Source organism: Somniosus microcephalus, chromosome 11 (assembly GCF_052327205.1).
Source record: "Somniosus microcephalus isolate GS21.2 chromosome 11, FLI_Smic_1.0, whole genome shotgun sequence".
NCBI lineage: Eukaryota > Metazoa > Chordata > Chondrichthyes > Squaliformes > Somniosidae > Somniosus > Somniosus microcephalus.
The window spans coordinates 93,828,077-93,842,697 of record NC_140997.1 but is presented as its reverse complement, the minus strand read 5'-3'; the positions used below and the strand labels follow the sequence as shown (position 1 = coordinate 93,842,697).

General features: G+C 46.2%; 1 protein-coding gene across 15 annotated transcripts in view; it reads left to right on the top strand.

The window, feature by feature from the left end:
* eef2k (eukaryotic elongation factor 2 kinase) overlaps positions 1 to 14,621 on the top strand; it is a 69,743-nt gene that overhangs the window by 36,170 nt on the left and 18,952 nt on the right. For all 15 annotated transcript variants that reach the window (XR_015079984.1, XM_086001064.1, XM_086001065.1 and 12 more), the window contains 7 exons: positions 2,287 to 2,458; positions 4,897 to 5,046; positions 5,577 to 5,709; positions 6,402 to 6,529; positions 7,798 to 8,008; positions 8,729 to 8,796; positions 10,854 to 10,928. Coding sequence is in view for 14 of the 15 variants with exons in the window: in XM_086001064.1 (XP_085857190.1) it covers positions 2,287 to 2,458; positions 4,897 to 5,046; positions 5,577 to 5,709; positions 6,402 to 6,529; positions 7,798 to 8,008; positions 8,729 to 8,796; positions 10,854 to 10,928 (937 nt within the window). In the remaining variant the exon portion in view is untranslated. The remainder of the gene's footprint in view (positions 1 to 2,286; positions 2,459 to 4,896; positions 5,047 to 5,576; positions 5,710 to 6,401; positions 6,530 to 7,797; positions 8,009 to 8,728; positions 8,797 to 10,853; positions 10,929 to 14,621) is intronic.

The following is a 14,621-nucleotide window of genomic DNA, read 5'->3' as shown; positions in this document are numbered from 1 at the left end:
TGGGCAGAGGCCAGGGATTCTCTTGAGTGGGAAGTCAAACTGTGTATTCCCCATCATAGCTTACTTCTGTTTGCTCTGGATGTGCATTTAACATATGCTATGTGAAATTGCTTTTGTCGTACAGTGAGGAGGTACTAGAGAACTAAAAATGTTGTCTTCCCAGTAGAATACAAGTAATTGTGGTAGAATTATAGGGGGGGGAGACTGAATTTACCCCTCTCCATTACAGAAAGGATTTAATTCAGGGTGCTATACCCAACGCTTTATAAAAACATCTGATTTTAGTTTCCCCTGGGATAAGTTTGCATGGCTCAGTGCACCAGCTGCTGTGACACTGAGTTACACAGGCCAGGGAGGCTCCAGTTGTAATCCCCAGTTTGTTAGCAGATCACATCTGGGATAGTGGTGAGGCCATTACAATCAAACTTGCTTCCTCCTGGCTTGGGTACGCGAGGGGCCAGCACTCCGGTTTGTGATTGCTATTTCCGGCCCCCTCCCCCCGCACCTTGCTGGAAAAATTTACAGCACCCAGGGGAACTGTGGGAGTTGGGGATGCAGTGAGCAATGGGGAACTGGTTCGCAACCAGTGGGGAGTTGGTGGATGTTGTAACCGATAACTCATTTTATTTTTTAAGAGTATCTTTCTCCTTCAGGATTCATAGAATCCCAGAATTTTACAGCACAGAAAGAGGCGATTTAGCCCATTCCTCCGGTGAAAGCTGCCTATCTGAAAGCGTTCTCCACTTAGGATCTGGACAGAGGAAGGAGACTATTACATGTCTCTTTTAATCTTGTTTATTTTAAATCGCACAGTCAATGAGCATTTATTTTAGGTTATCATAGCTGTGTGGGATCTGGGATTTTTCTCTTGTGAGTAGATTAGATGAGTTGCTGATGTTTTGAAACTCTGCAGACACAAGGCAGGACATTTCACTAAATTAGTGTCTTTGTAAACACGTAATGTGGATTTACAGTCTGGTGATAGTGCTGTGTTGCTGCACGTTTCTAAGCCAGCAGTACAAACCTGAAGGTGCACTCCAGGATTCTCAGACAGTGGGCTCTGGATGTGTTACAGATGTTTGCAGTCATTTCTGCACATTTACTATATCAACTGAAATTATAGCCTTTTTTTATTTAACCCTGTCTGGGTTGAATTATTTTTAAATTACTTGTATAATAGGTTGTTGTGCACACTGTCTCATTTTTGCTTTGTAACCGGGTGTAGATTATACTGAATATATAGGAAGGAGTATAGGCCAGACCAGGTAAGGAAGGCAGATTTCCTTCCCGAAAGGAAATTAGTGAGCCAGATGAGTTTTTACGACGTTTTATGGTCACCATTACTGATACTAGCTTTATATTCCAGCTTTATTTAATTAACTGAATTTAAATTCCCCAGCTGCCATGGTGGGATTTGAACTCACGTCCAGTAACATAACCACTGTGCTACCGTTCCTGTGGTCTTTATTCATACGTGATCCTTGACACTGAGTGTTGTACCTGGGAATGCTTATGTGGTCATTGGGGGAAGGACAGGGTTTAGGCTCCACTGTGATGCCCCCAATGGCCCTACTGACACAGTTTGAGGCTCACTCATGATTAATGGCCACTTGGACCAGGTACTGGAGCGTGATCTTCACCTGTGGAATCATATCTCACTAAAGAGTCAAAAATTTCAGGAGAGATGGAGGGTAGCAGGGAGGGGGTGGAAATTAGTGAGAAAGGACTGGGGGGTGGGTGTAGGGGGGAACCTACCCTAGCAAGAGATGCCACCTTCAGGGGGGAAAATGGGGAAAATATGTCCTATTAAGGAAATCACTCTTCCTGATACATTTTTGAAAAACCAATGCAGAGAGGGCAAGTTGTTGTTGTTGTTTCGTATGATGGGAAAAGCTTACAATGGGATGTCTAGTTTGGCTCTCCATTCGCTGGCCTCCTGAGATGCCGAGTGGAGAAATGAGGTGCCTCCTGCACCAGATCTCAGTGGGCAGATTGATGTGATGTCTTCCACGGTCTGGGACTCATGGCCACAGTCGCACTTCAGGCCGTCCCTCCTCTTCCACTCGTGGAGCAGGTGACCGCATCGCCCGTGCCCTGTACGGATTGGGTTGAGCGCCGTCCACTGTCTTCGAGGGAGGTCGGAGCCAGGGACCTCTGCTGTTGGGTCAGTGATGAGGTGTTGGTTCTATATGTGGATGCGTCCCAAAAGCAAGTGAAAAATGGTCTTAATTCCAGATTAGCGACACCAGATGCTGCATTTTGTTGCTATTTGGTCTTTTATAACAGGAAAAAACTTTCGAATTTCACACGTCACCAGCAGTGGAAATCTGCCTCCAATTATGTTGCAAAACGCTACTTAGATTCTGTGGACCGTGATGTGTATTTTGAGGATGTACGGCTTCAAATGGAGGCAAAGCTGTGGGGAGAAGAGTACAACAGGCACAAGCCTCCAAAACAGGTGAAGTAAGAGATATTAGGCCTGCTGATCAGAGGGTTCAGAATGCGTTGGATGGTTGTGATTTCTGAACATAGGAACAGGAGGAGGCCATTCAGCTCCTCGAGCCTGTTCCGCCATTCAGTTATATCATGGCTGATCTGTATCTTAACTCCATCTACCCACCTTGGTACCGTAACCCTTAAACATAAGAAACATAGGAGCAGGAGTCGGCCATACAGCCCCTCGAGCCTGCTCCACAATTCAGTAAGATCATGGCTGATCTTCGACCTCAACTCCACTTTCCTGCCCGATGCCCTTATCCCTCGATTCCCTTAGTACCCAAAAATCTCTCGATCTCACCCTTGAATATCCTCAACGACTGAGCCTCCACAGCCCTCTGGGGTAGAGAATTCCAAAGATTCACCACCCTCTGAGTGAAGAAATTTCTCCTCATCTCAGTCCTAAATGGCCGACCCCTTATCCTGAGACTATGCCCCTTAGTTCTAGACTCCCCAGCCAGGGGAAACAACCTCTCAGCATCTACCCTGTCAATCCCCCTCAGAATCTTATATGTTTCAATGAGATCACCTCTCATTCTTCGAAACTCCAGAGAGTATAGGCCCAAACTACTCAATCTCTCCTCATAGGACAACCCTCTCATCCCAGGAATCAATCTGGTGAACCTTCGTTGCACCACCTCTAAGGCAATACCCTTGCCTAACAAAAAACTCTCATCTTGGTCATGTAATTTTGTGATCTAATTTAACAGTTCTCTCGCTGTTGGAGTGTGTCATCTTGAGACTCCTATGATTTAGTGTCCGTGCAAACGAATTGTAGACAGTAATAAATCCGTCAAAGAATTACAAGACAGTAATCTAATTGGGACGCTCAAATGAAATTGTGAACTGTAAGTACAGTTAGCAGAATGACTATCAGATTATGACCTTTAATGTGTGTTTTATTCAGCTTTGCATCTGTTTTTATACAGACATTGACTACTGCTGGACTGCACGATAATGATCACACTGCAGGATTAGCAACTAGGATGTCACTAACTTTACCAGAAATAATTTGCAGATGATAAATCAATTGAATTTTTACTGTACCTATAAAGAATAATCTGGGTATGAACGGTTACAAGAAAACCCCGATTGAATGACTTGAGTGATAGTGTGCTGCTGTTTTAGTCATGTGATTGAGATATGCCTCTCTGACCTTGTACTGTTAATGAAGCCATACTGATATAAAGTTATTACCATACAATCTGGTGAAGTCAGAATAGTGGTGTGGGATCTGCATTGCAAAATAAATAGTTCTTAAAATTGGACAGCAGCCCAGTCAACGGGGTACTACAAAACTCACCGTTTCCTCATCCCACCCGCCACACCATCATTCCCTCTTCCTTTTCTGTAGCTGCTGTCTCTTCATGAATATGTCCCGTGGGCACTGACTGCATTCTGGTACCTTGCCCAACTGACCAGCTGTGCCCCCTGCTGCCCTGGCTGAGACCAACTAACTCACCACAGACCAAGACTCAAACCTGGTTTCGATGGCTCAGTTACTCAGTGGATACAGTCACTGGGCCATGGGGGGAACTGTAGAGGTTAATACTTGTCAAAAGATGCAAATTGGTAAACATTAATTCTGGTCTCTTACAATCAGCAATTGTGCAGCCAATAAGTTGCCTTTGTCTCCACTCTGCTGGAACATGTATTTTTGGTAGTCTTATTATGGCTTCCCTCCTCTCTGCTGGCTCTTGCTGTGAGGACAGAATCATGTTTGGTTGTGATGCTCTCGCCTGGCAGTTTGAGTAGCCTGTCGACACTCACTATCTAGGCTTACACCATGTTAGTCGTGGCTCAGTGGGTAGCACCCTCGGCTCTGAAGCTGAAGGTTGTGGGTTCAAGCCCTGCACTATTGGAGCTGCCGTCTTTCGGATGAGACATTAAACTGAGGCCCTGTCTGCCCTCTCAGGTAGACGTGAAAGATCCCACGGCACTATTCGAAGAAGAGCAGGGGAGTCCTCCCTAGTGTCCTGGCCAATATTTATCCCTCAACCAACATCACAAACATTATCAGGTCATTATCAAATTGCTGTTTGTGGGAGCTTGCTGTGTACAAATTGGCTGCTGCATTTCCTACATCACAACAGTGAATATACTCCAAAAAGTACTTCATTGGCTGTGAAGCGCTTTGGGATGTCCTGAAATTGTGAAAGGTGCTATATAAATGCAACTCTTTTTTTCCATTTACACAGGAAGGATTGATAATGTCAACCATGAATGCAGGCCCCAGCATGAGTCAGTGCCTCCAGGAGAAGTGGGGGGTGGGAAAGCATATCTGTTCATAAATATTAGAAATGTAAAAATAATCACTCTTGAAATTGTTTAGCAAGAGTATGCTAATCATTTCCAAAAGGGCTGAATACAGTTGTCTAATTCTTTTGTCCTTAATAACAGGTTGACATCATGCAGATGTGTATTTTGGAGATGAAAGACAGGCCTGAAAAGCCTCTGTACCACCTGGAACACTATATCGAGGGTAAATACATCAAATACAACTCCAACTCGGGCTTTGTCAGGGATGAAAACTTCCGCCTTACTCCACAGGTGAGTAATAGATTGGTGATAGTGCAGCATAGATCAGTGCCCTAGTCAAAGACTTCTACAGCATCAGTCCCAGCCAGGTAGAACCTCATTGTACTGCCCGACTGCAAATAGAAATCTCCTAATCAGAAAAGAGGCGTGCGTGCATGAAGAATTGTGCTATTTTCAAAGGATGTTTTTGATGTGCCTTGGAATTGATTAAAGGAAATTGTTGCCTCCAATTTAAGATCATTCTACCTTTTTCAAAGGGCAGATGATAATCATGAAACTTCTACATGGTGTGATGCCCGTGTTAAGTTTTTAAATATTCATATTTTTCAGGATTTAGTCTCACTGTATTTTAAAAAGGAGTCGTGTTGTGCAATGTATTTGTATTGTTGTGTTTTCTGTAATGTATTCGGTCTGTGAAATCTGTGGCCAAATATTATCTCAGTGTCTGTGATAAGTGTGTATGTTTTGAACTGTGAAATATTCCTCCACTGAAATCAAACCCATTAACTAGGTCTCCTTCTGTCCTTGCCTTATCATTACAGGTATTTAGTCATTTCACCTTTGAACGCTCTGCACACCAGCTGATTGTTGTTGACATCCAGGGAGTGGGAGACCTGTACACGGATCCTCAGATTCATACATTTAGTGGCTCAGACTTTGGAGATGGCAACTTGGGTAATGTCTTTTTATAAACTAGTGACCAACGCATCTGTGGTTAAACTATTCCTTTACTGACCTCAGTTATTTAAACTACTTCTAGATTTCAGTGCATGTTTTAATGTAAGAAGTTTTGGTTAAAAGGAAGTTATGCTAAACATTTACAAATGACTGGTTTAACCTCAGCTGGAGTATTGTGTCCAATTCTGGGCACTACACTTAAAGAAGGATGTCAAGGCCTTGGAGAGGGTGCAGAGGAGATTTACCAGAATGGTACCAGTGATGAGAAACTTCAGTGATGTGGAGAGACTGGAGAAGCTGGAATTGTTCTCCTTAGAGCAGAGAAGGTTAAGGGGAGATTTGATAGAGATGTTCAGAATTATGGCTGGTAGCAGCCCTGTGATACCTCATCTACGTGTGGTTCCTGGGCAGTGAGTAATGGCATGCTATTCGACTGTGAGGGTTTCCCCCTCTCTCATCCCCTGGGCACTGAGGTCGAGTGCCACACTTCCGCTACTACCAAAGCAGAGCTCATCTAATTCATGACAGATTGGGGATTGAGCCTGGGTCTTTCCTGGTCGGTATAGCTCAGTACCGCACTGCACCACATGATGCACTTACCCAATGAACCATTAGACAGCCCACAATGTGAAACAATAGTGGGTTCATTCTGAGAGAGCGTTGTACTTATGTTGCACTTTTCACCACAGGTGTGCGAGGGATGGCCTTGTTTTTTCATTCTCATGCCTGCAACAGTATTTGTAAGAAAATGGGACTTACGCCATTTGATATGGCTCTGAAGGAAAAGGAAGCATTGGAACATGCGCAGAATCTGCTGGTTAGTGCTTTGTATAACCTGTGTCGTCTATTTGTGTCCCTCCCTTCCTCTCCTGAAGGCAATGACACTTGCTAGATTACAGTTGTGGTACCTGACCAAGTGACCCTTTTCATGGGGGAACCCAGACTGTAAACATCAACCATTGAGGGCATCACAGCCCAGACAGCCACACACACACGCACTTTCCAACAGGGATAGCCATTAGGAGCGGCAAGCCAGGCTGATTTTATTTTTCCCTAGCCCAGGGCACCAATTGTAAAATCCCTACTGATGCCTCCGTCCACACTGGGAATTAAGCTTCGGCCTGCATGGCTCAGTACCGCATTGGATGATTTTATCTTGAAAGAAGGAAGAGAGAACTTGCATTTATACAGCGCCTTTCTTGAACTCAGACTTGCTTTTAGATAGCCCCTTTATCGTAGAAAACAGCCCAAGGCGCTTCACAGATGTAACCAGACACAAATGGATGGACCACAAGGCAAAGGAGGAGATATTAGGATGGATGTCCAAAAACTTGGTCAAAGAAATGGGTTTCAAGGAGGATCATAAAGGAAGAGAGGGAGGAGGAGAAGGAGAGGGGATTAGGGAAGGAATTCCGACGTGTGGGGCCTAGACGGCTGACGGCATAGCTGCCAGTGATGGAGTAAAGGGAGTGCATACAGTAGATGTCAAAATCGGAATAATGGCGAGTTCTGGGGTGAGGGGTTTGTGGGGCTGCAGGAGGTTACAGAGATAGGGAGGGGCCAAGGCCATGGAGGGATCTAAAGAGAAGGATTAGAATATTAAATTGGAGACATTGGTGAGGGGGGGGGGTGGCAAGAGCCAAATGAGGTCATCAGGTACATGATGCTGTGTGAATACAGGTTGGTGTGGGATAGGGCAGCAGAGTTTTAATTGAGCTGAATTTTATGGAGGGTGGAAGATGTGAGGCTAGCTAGGAAAGCGTTGGAATAGTGGAGTCTGGAGGTGACCGACATGGATGAGGGTTTCGACAGCAGATGGGCTGAGGCAGGAGTGGAGACAGGCGATGTTAAGGAAGCAACACTAAGCTGCCTGGATGAGAAAACAAATATGTAACTAATTAGCAGTGATTGGGGCTTTCCTAAATAAGAAAATATACATTACATGAAGTACCACTGGGCACTAGTTCAATGGAAATCTGATTAGTAAAATATCCTTCAGGCTTCTTGACGTACATTTTGTTTCTCGCCTATGTGCAAGTGGGTGCTTATCTTTGAATAAATACGCTTCTGTCTTCCTTGAATCAGAAAACAGCAAAAACTGTCCTTCGAGGCACGGAGGAAGTCTGTGGCAGCACTCGGGTGAGGACCATCTCTGGCTCCAGACCTCCTATTCTTACACGCCTCTCCGAGAACTCTGCAGATGAAAATATGAGCGACAGCATGTTCGACTCTCTCCCCTGCTCCCCATCGTCTTGGTGGAGTCCTAAGGAAGACCTACTGGGCAAATCTCCGATGGGTAAATCCCATTTTTTCCGTGTGCTTTGTTAAACTGTAGCTTGGGTGGCTGGGGCTGTTTTCAGTGTTGGGGGAACACTGGTGCTCTGCAATAGGTTTATAATTTGCTCAGGAGAACATTTTTGTTCGGTGAGGGTATCAAGGAATATGGAGCAAATATGGGTAAATGGGGTTGAGGTACAGATCAGCCATGATTTAATTGAATGGCGTAACAGGCTCAAGGGGCTGAATGGCCTATGATTGGTCCTATGTCCCTCATGTATTTGATACGGGGATAGATAACGAGGCTATCAGCCAACAGGCAGCAGATGGTTAACAGTATTTTTACATTGCGTCAATATTGGAAGTGGCCATTCCCCTTTCACGATCCTCCTTCAATGGAACTCTTCCATAGAATTGAGTTGGGAGGAGTTTGGGCTTTTTAATGTACAGTTTTAAGGAAAGCAGTAGACTGTACATGAACTTCGATTTTTTCTTCTTCTCCATTTTCGCCCTTCCTCCCCTCGCCCATTTCCGTGCTTGAGGTTTCTGTCGTCCTTCGGTAAAGGTTGGGAATATTGCTTAAAGTGACTGAATAATTCAAATTCCATTTTCATTACGTGGGATTACTGGGATTTTTTTTTAATTGGTGTATTCGGGGTTACGTTCCACAGTCTATTTTCCACAATTAAGTTAAAGTGATTCTAATAATCTGCAGCACTCACTCCCTTGTTTCTTTTAGGTTGGACAGTGTTTAATGAAGTTGATAATCTGGGCGATGAGCGCAGTGATTCATTGGCTGAAAGAAGGGTAATATATTAATAGTTGTGGCTGTTCTAATATATTACATGTAGCTTTGCACTTAATATTCCATCTTTTAGAACTAACTGCAAGTAGCTCTTTAACATATGGTGTTAACACACACACCCTCTGCCCTTCTTTCTCTCTTACAATGCATCAAAATTGCAGATAAGTACGTTAAGGTATATCCATTCGAGTACCATACACTATCCTTTACTGTGCCTTGTTTTTAAGTGCCAACAGCAAATCTATGGAATCAAAGGAAAGTAAATGGTCAAAAGAATTGGTTCCTAACTATAATCTTCCAAAGTTCTCTTGATTCAGGACCGTTCCTTTAGATTGGAGAATTGCACATGTCACTCCGCTATTTAAGAATGGTGAGAGAGAAACCAGGGAATTATAGACCAGTTAGCCTAACATCTGTTGTCGGGAAATTACTAGAGTCTATAATTAAGGATAGAACCCTCAAATGTTCCGTTGATCAGAGAGAGCCAGCCTGGATTTATGAATGGTAGTTCATGTCTGACAAACCTGATTGAATTTTTTGAGGAGGTGACTAAAGTAGTGGACAGGGGAATGTCTATGGATGTTATTTATATGGACTTCCAGAAGGCATTTTATAGAGTAGTCCCACATAAGAGACTTAACTAAGGTGGAAGCCCACAGAATTGAGGCCAAATTATTGACCTGGTTAGGAAATTGGCTGAGCGGCAGGTGACAGGTAGTAGGGATAATGGGTAGGTACTCAAATTGGCAGGATGTGACTAGTGGTGTCCCGCAGGGATCTGTGTTGGGGCCTCGACTATTCACAGTATTTATTAACGACTTAGATGATGGCATAGAAAGTCATATATCCAGATTTGCCAATGACACAAAGATAGGTGAAATTGCAGGCAGTGTAGATGAAAGCATAAAATTACAAAGGGGTATCGACAGATTAAGTGAATGGGCAAAACTGTGGCAAATGGATTTCAATGTAGGCAAATGTGAGGTCATCCACTTTGGACCTAAAAAGGATAGAACAAGGTACTTTCTAAATGGTGAAAAGCTAAAAACAGTGGCGGTCCAAAGAGACTTTGGGGGTCCAGGTACATTGATCATTAAAATGTCATGAACAGGTACAGAAAATAATCAAAAAGGCTAATGGAATGCTGGCCTTTATATCTGGAGGACTAGAATACAAGGGGTTGAAGTTATGCTGCAGCTATACAAAACCCTGGTTAGACCACACCTGGAGTACTGTGAGCAGTTCTGGACACCACACCTTAGGACGGTTATATTGGCCTTGGAGGGAGTGCAGCGTAGGTTTACCAGAGTGATACCCGGACTTCAAGGGTTAAGTTACAAGGAGAGATTACACAAGTTAGGATTGTATTCCCTAGAATTTAGAAGGTTAAGGGATGATTTGATCAAAGTTTTCAAGATATTAAGGGGAACAGGTAGGGTAGATAGAGAGAAACTATTTCTGCTGGGGATTCTAGGACTAGGGGGCATAGTCTAAAAAGTCTTCTACACACAAAGGGTGGTAGAAATTTGGAACTCTCTTCCACAAACGGCAATTGACGCTAGATCAATTGTTAATTTTAAATTGGAGATTGATAGCTTTTAAGGTATTAAGGGATATGGGGCAAAGGCGGGTATATGGAGTTAGGTCGCAGATCAGCCATGATCTCATTGAATGGCGGAACAGGCTCAAGAGGCTCAAAGGCCTCCTCCTGTTTCTGTGTTCCAATCAGACATTTTGTCCACACTCATTTGGTGCAGTGGAGTGATAAAACTAATCTCCACCTCCTCCCATCCTCATAAGTGAGGGGAATTTTTTTTCTTAACCAGGTTTGCATACCAGTTTAGCTGTTTGTTTCAGCAGAGCACTTGCACAGTATTTGGATCAGGAAGTAACTACAAGGAGACTGTTTTTGTACATCCACTTGTGCTACCTTTCCCAAAGTACAATTTAACTTCCTCTTTTGCCACATGCCTTGCTTTGTCACACAACCATTTCAGCGCATGGTTTCGACGACTGCATCTGAGCCTCCTTTGTAAGGGTTCTCTTTTTCTTCCCCCAGACATCTGAAAGCGGTGGTGACAGCGGATGCCCCAGTGAGCGGAGGAGTGAATTGGAAGGGGACTCTGCAGATCGGGTAATGAACAGCATTCCATCATAATAAGAAAAGATAATGACGGGTTTGATGGAGTCGACGCAGAGAAAATGTTTACACTTGTGGTGGAGTCCAAAACTAGAGGTCATAAGTATAAGATGGTCATTAATAAATCTAATAGGGAATTCAGGAAAAACTTCTTTACCCAGAAAGTGGTGAGAATGTGGAACGCGCTGCCACAGGGAGTAGTTGAGGCAAATAGTATAGACTCATTTAAGGGGAAGCTGGATAAGCATAAGAGAAGAAATGAATAGAAGGATACGCTGATGGGGTGAGATGAAGAGGGGTGGGAGGAGGCTCTGGTGGAGCATAAACACCGGCATGGACCAGTTGGGCCGAATGGCCTGCTTCTGTTCTGTAGACTCGATGTAACCATATAATCCTTCCTACATCCACATTGACTGCTGTTTCAGCAATAGATCTTTAACACAGCCTCCCTCATCCCTCCCTGTGATGATCGTGCTATGGAATTTCAAAACTGCAAAGACAAAAGAACCACAGTAGCATCAACACATAGTGGAAATCTGGAACTCTCTCCCGAAAAGGCTGTTGAGGCTGGGGGTCAATTGAAAATTTCAGAACTGAGATTGATAGATTTTAATGAGGCAAGGGTATTAAGGGTTAAGGAACCAAGGCGGGTAGATGGAGTTGAGGTACAGATAAAATTGAGTGGTTGAGCAGGCTCGAGGGGCTGAATGGCCTCCTCATGTTCCAAATGCCAGAAACCCATCAGTTTATCAGTTCTGCATAATTATATAACTGCTAAGGAGGAACAGCAATCAAATAAAGCACTTGCTATTGTCGTCATTTATAACATCTTTTAAAGTACGCTTTTCTTGTGTAGACAGAGTTAAAAAGTGCCGACCTGTGTGTTTTAGTTCAGCAAATGTACAGTACTCACCTTGTGTGGTTAGAGAATATCATACTCAGTGGCCTAGAAATTCGGTTGGTTGCGCCAGCGATTAGCGCCTAAAGAGCCCAAGAATTGGGGCGTTACCCAATGTTCGGGCGGGCGCAATGAAGATAGCGACACCTCCCATATTGCGTATCCATTTAGTGCCAGTGCCAACTCTTAGCTCGCGTCCGCGTGTGCAGGCAGTTAATTACGTCATTTCAGTGTGCAACGCCATTTTGGCGCCCCTGACCGGATATTCGGTGGCGCCCGGAACCTTTCCGCCTGGCGCTATTAGTGACAGTTGGATGGAACGTTCCCAGGCCCTTCTCGGAGTCGGGGGGCACTATTTAAAGGGGACAGCTCTAGTATAAAAGCTGCAGGCACTTGGCCTGTTCATTCTGTTCGTTGCTGGAGAGAGTTGGTGAACTACTGTTGCACACTATTTTTCGGATTTAGCCTTCGAAGACTTGGGACCTGCAGGCCTGTCCGGAGCAGTTGGAGCGCTAGACATTACTGCGTGTTGCCCGTCTGGCATAGCAATGGGAGCTGCTTTGGAGGGGAACGTCCTCGTGGCCGGACACTTGGAAGGGGCACAGAGACGGCGGGAGAGAGGGCCGGGATTGGCCAGAAGGAGGAGGGGCAATGGAGGTCGGCCAATCCGACGATACGCCGCGAGGGTTTTCAGGCAGCAGGTGTCATACCTTACCATGTCCGAGGAGCAGTGTCTGCGAAGGCTCAGATTCAGTAAGGAGGTTGTGACTGAGCTGTGCCACATGCTTGCTGAGGATCTGCAGCCGCGTCTACGGTGCAGGACCTCTCTGTCAGTTGCCGTCAAAGTGACTGTTGCCCTGAACTTTTACGCAAGCGGATCCTTTCAGTCAGCCACTGGGGACATCGCGAATATAACACAATTTGCAGTGTATTGTTGCATCCGGCAAGTGACAGCTGCCCTCTATAGAAGGAGGCGTCAATTAATCACCTTCCCTGTGACCCTGGAGAAGCAGGCGGAGCGCGCGCAGGGCTTCGCTGCTATTGCGGACTTCCCCATGGTGCAGGGGGCCATAGATTGCACACACGTGGCTTTGCGGGCGCCATTGCAGAATCCAGAGGAGTTCCGCAACCGAAAGGGGTTCCACTCCCTCAATGTCCAGCTGGTCTGTGACCACCGCCAGATGATAATGGCAGTCAACGCACAATTCCCTAGGAGCAGCCACGATGCGTTCATCCTGCGGCAGACCTCAGTTTCTGACCTTTTTGAGGGCCCGGCTCACCCACGAGGCTGGCTTCTGGGCGACAAGGGCTATCCTCTCTGCCCATGGCTCATGACCCCACTCTGTTTGCCCGCCACCTTGGCAGAAGAGCTTTACAACAGCAGCCATCAGGCGACCAGGAACATTGTCGAGCACGCTATTGGTGTGCTCAAACAGCGTTTCCGCTGTCTGGACCATTCGGGGGGAGCCCTGCAGTACTCGCCGGAGCAAGTGGGTCGCATCGTCGTCGTCTGCTGCATGCTCCACAACTTAGCCATTCGACGAACCCAGCCAATGCCAGCCGACCCTCAAGGTCCAGCAGAGCAGGCGGACGAGGAGGAGGAGGAAGAGCAGGCAGATGAGGAGGAGGAGGAGGAGCATGCGGATGAGGAGGAGGAGGAGAGGAAGATGGGAGGGCTCCTGAAAGTGGAAGGGCCATCCGTCAGGCTCATAAGGACTCTGTTCTAGGCCCCTCTGACGGAATGATGGCTGTCATTCGTCCTGCGCACTTCGGATCGTTCAAAGCCTAGGAAGTCCACCATGAGTGTAAATAGTTACGAGTACCATTGTAAATAAAACATTTTCTTTATTGTCAAAAAAGTGCTTCCTTCCAGCATAACAACGTCATGTCAACAGAAACCATAACTAACAAAATAACAGTCAACTCTCTGGCAAAGCCGCAAAACTAAACAAACCATCACAAACAATCACAACAGGTGAGGGCGTCCTTGAATTTGGAGGAAGAAACGTCTCAGCAACTCCCTCTACTGCTGGCCCCTTGATGGAGACCGACTTCTCTTTCGCGGCCGGCCCCTTCCCTCCCTGCTGCTCCTACGTAATTGAACCCCAGTGGCGGGGTCAAGGCTGGGGGATGCCTGGTGACTCTCTGGAATCGCAGAAGCCCCTGATGGACGGCCTGGATGACCTCTGGGCTTGGAGGGTGCGGAGGCTGGCTGCTTGATCTGGCCATGGCTGGAAGCAGTGTGCACTGCAGGTGGTGGCAGCTGCACTGCAGACGTTCCAGCGGTGGCATGAGCAATGGTCACCTGCCGAGAGAGGACACCTGCACCATGGTCGGATGACACACTGGCTATCGGAGGGGACCGGCTCGGCTCCACCGCCACAAGCGACTGCTCCACTGATTCCTGGCCTCGTGTGGTACTGGAAGGGCCCGGGGTGATCCTAGCTGATGCAGATAGGGTGGCAGCAGTGAGAGTTCGCGTTGCTTCAATCTGTGTCTGGACGAGGCCAGCAAGTGACTGCGTGGCAGCAGTGAGGACCTGTGTGGCAGGTGCCAGTGCTTCGGAGAAGCCCTGGACAGTTCTCTCCATTGCTTCGGACAAGGCCGGAGCAGTCCGTTCCACTGCCTCGGACGAGCCCTGGACAGACCTTTCCAGGGATTGTCCGAAGCTCTGAACAGTCCTTTCCATAGCGGCCTCGAAGCCCTGGACAGTCCTCTCCATTGCTGCCCCGAAGCCCTGGATAGTCCTCTCCATTGCAGTGCCAAAGTCCAGCACACTCTTTGCCAGT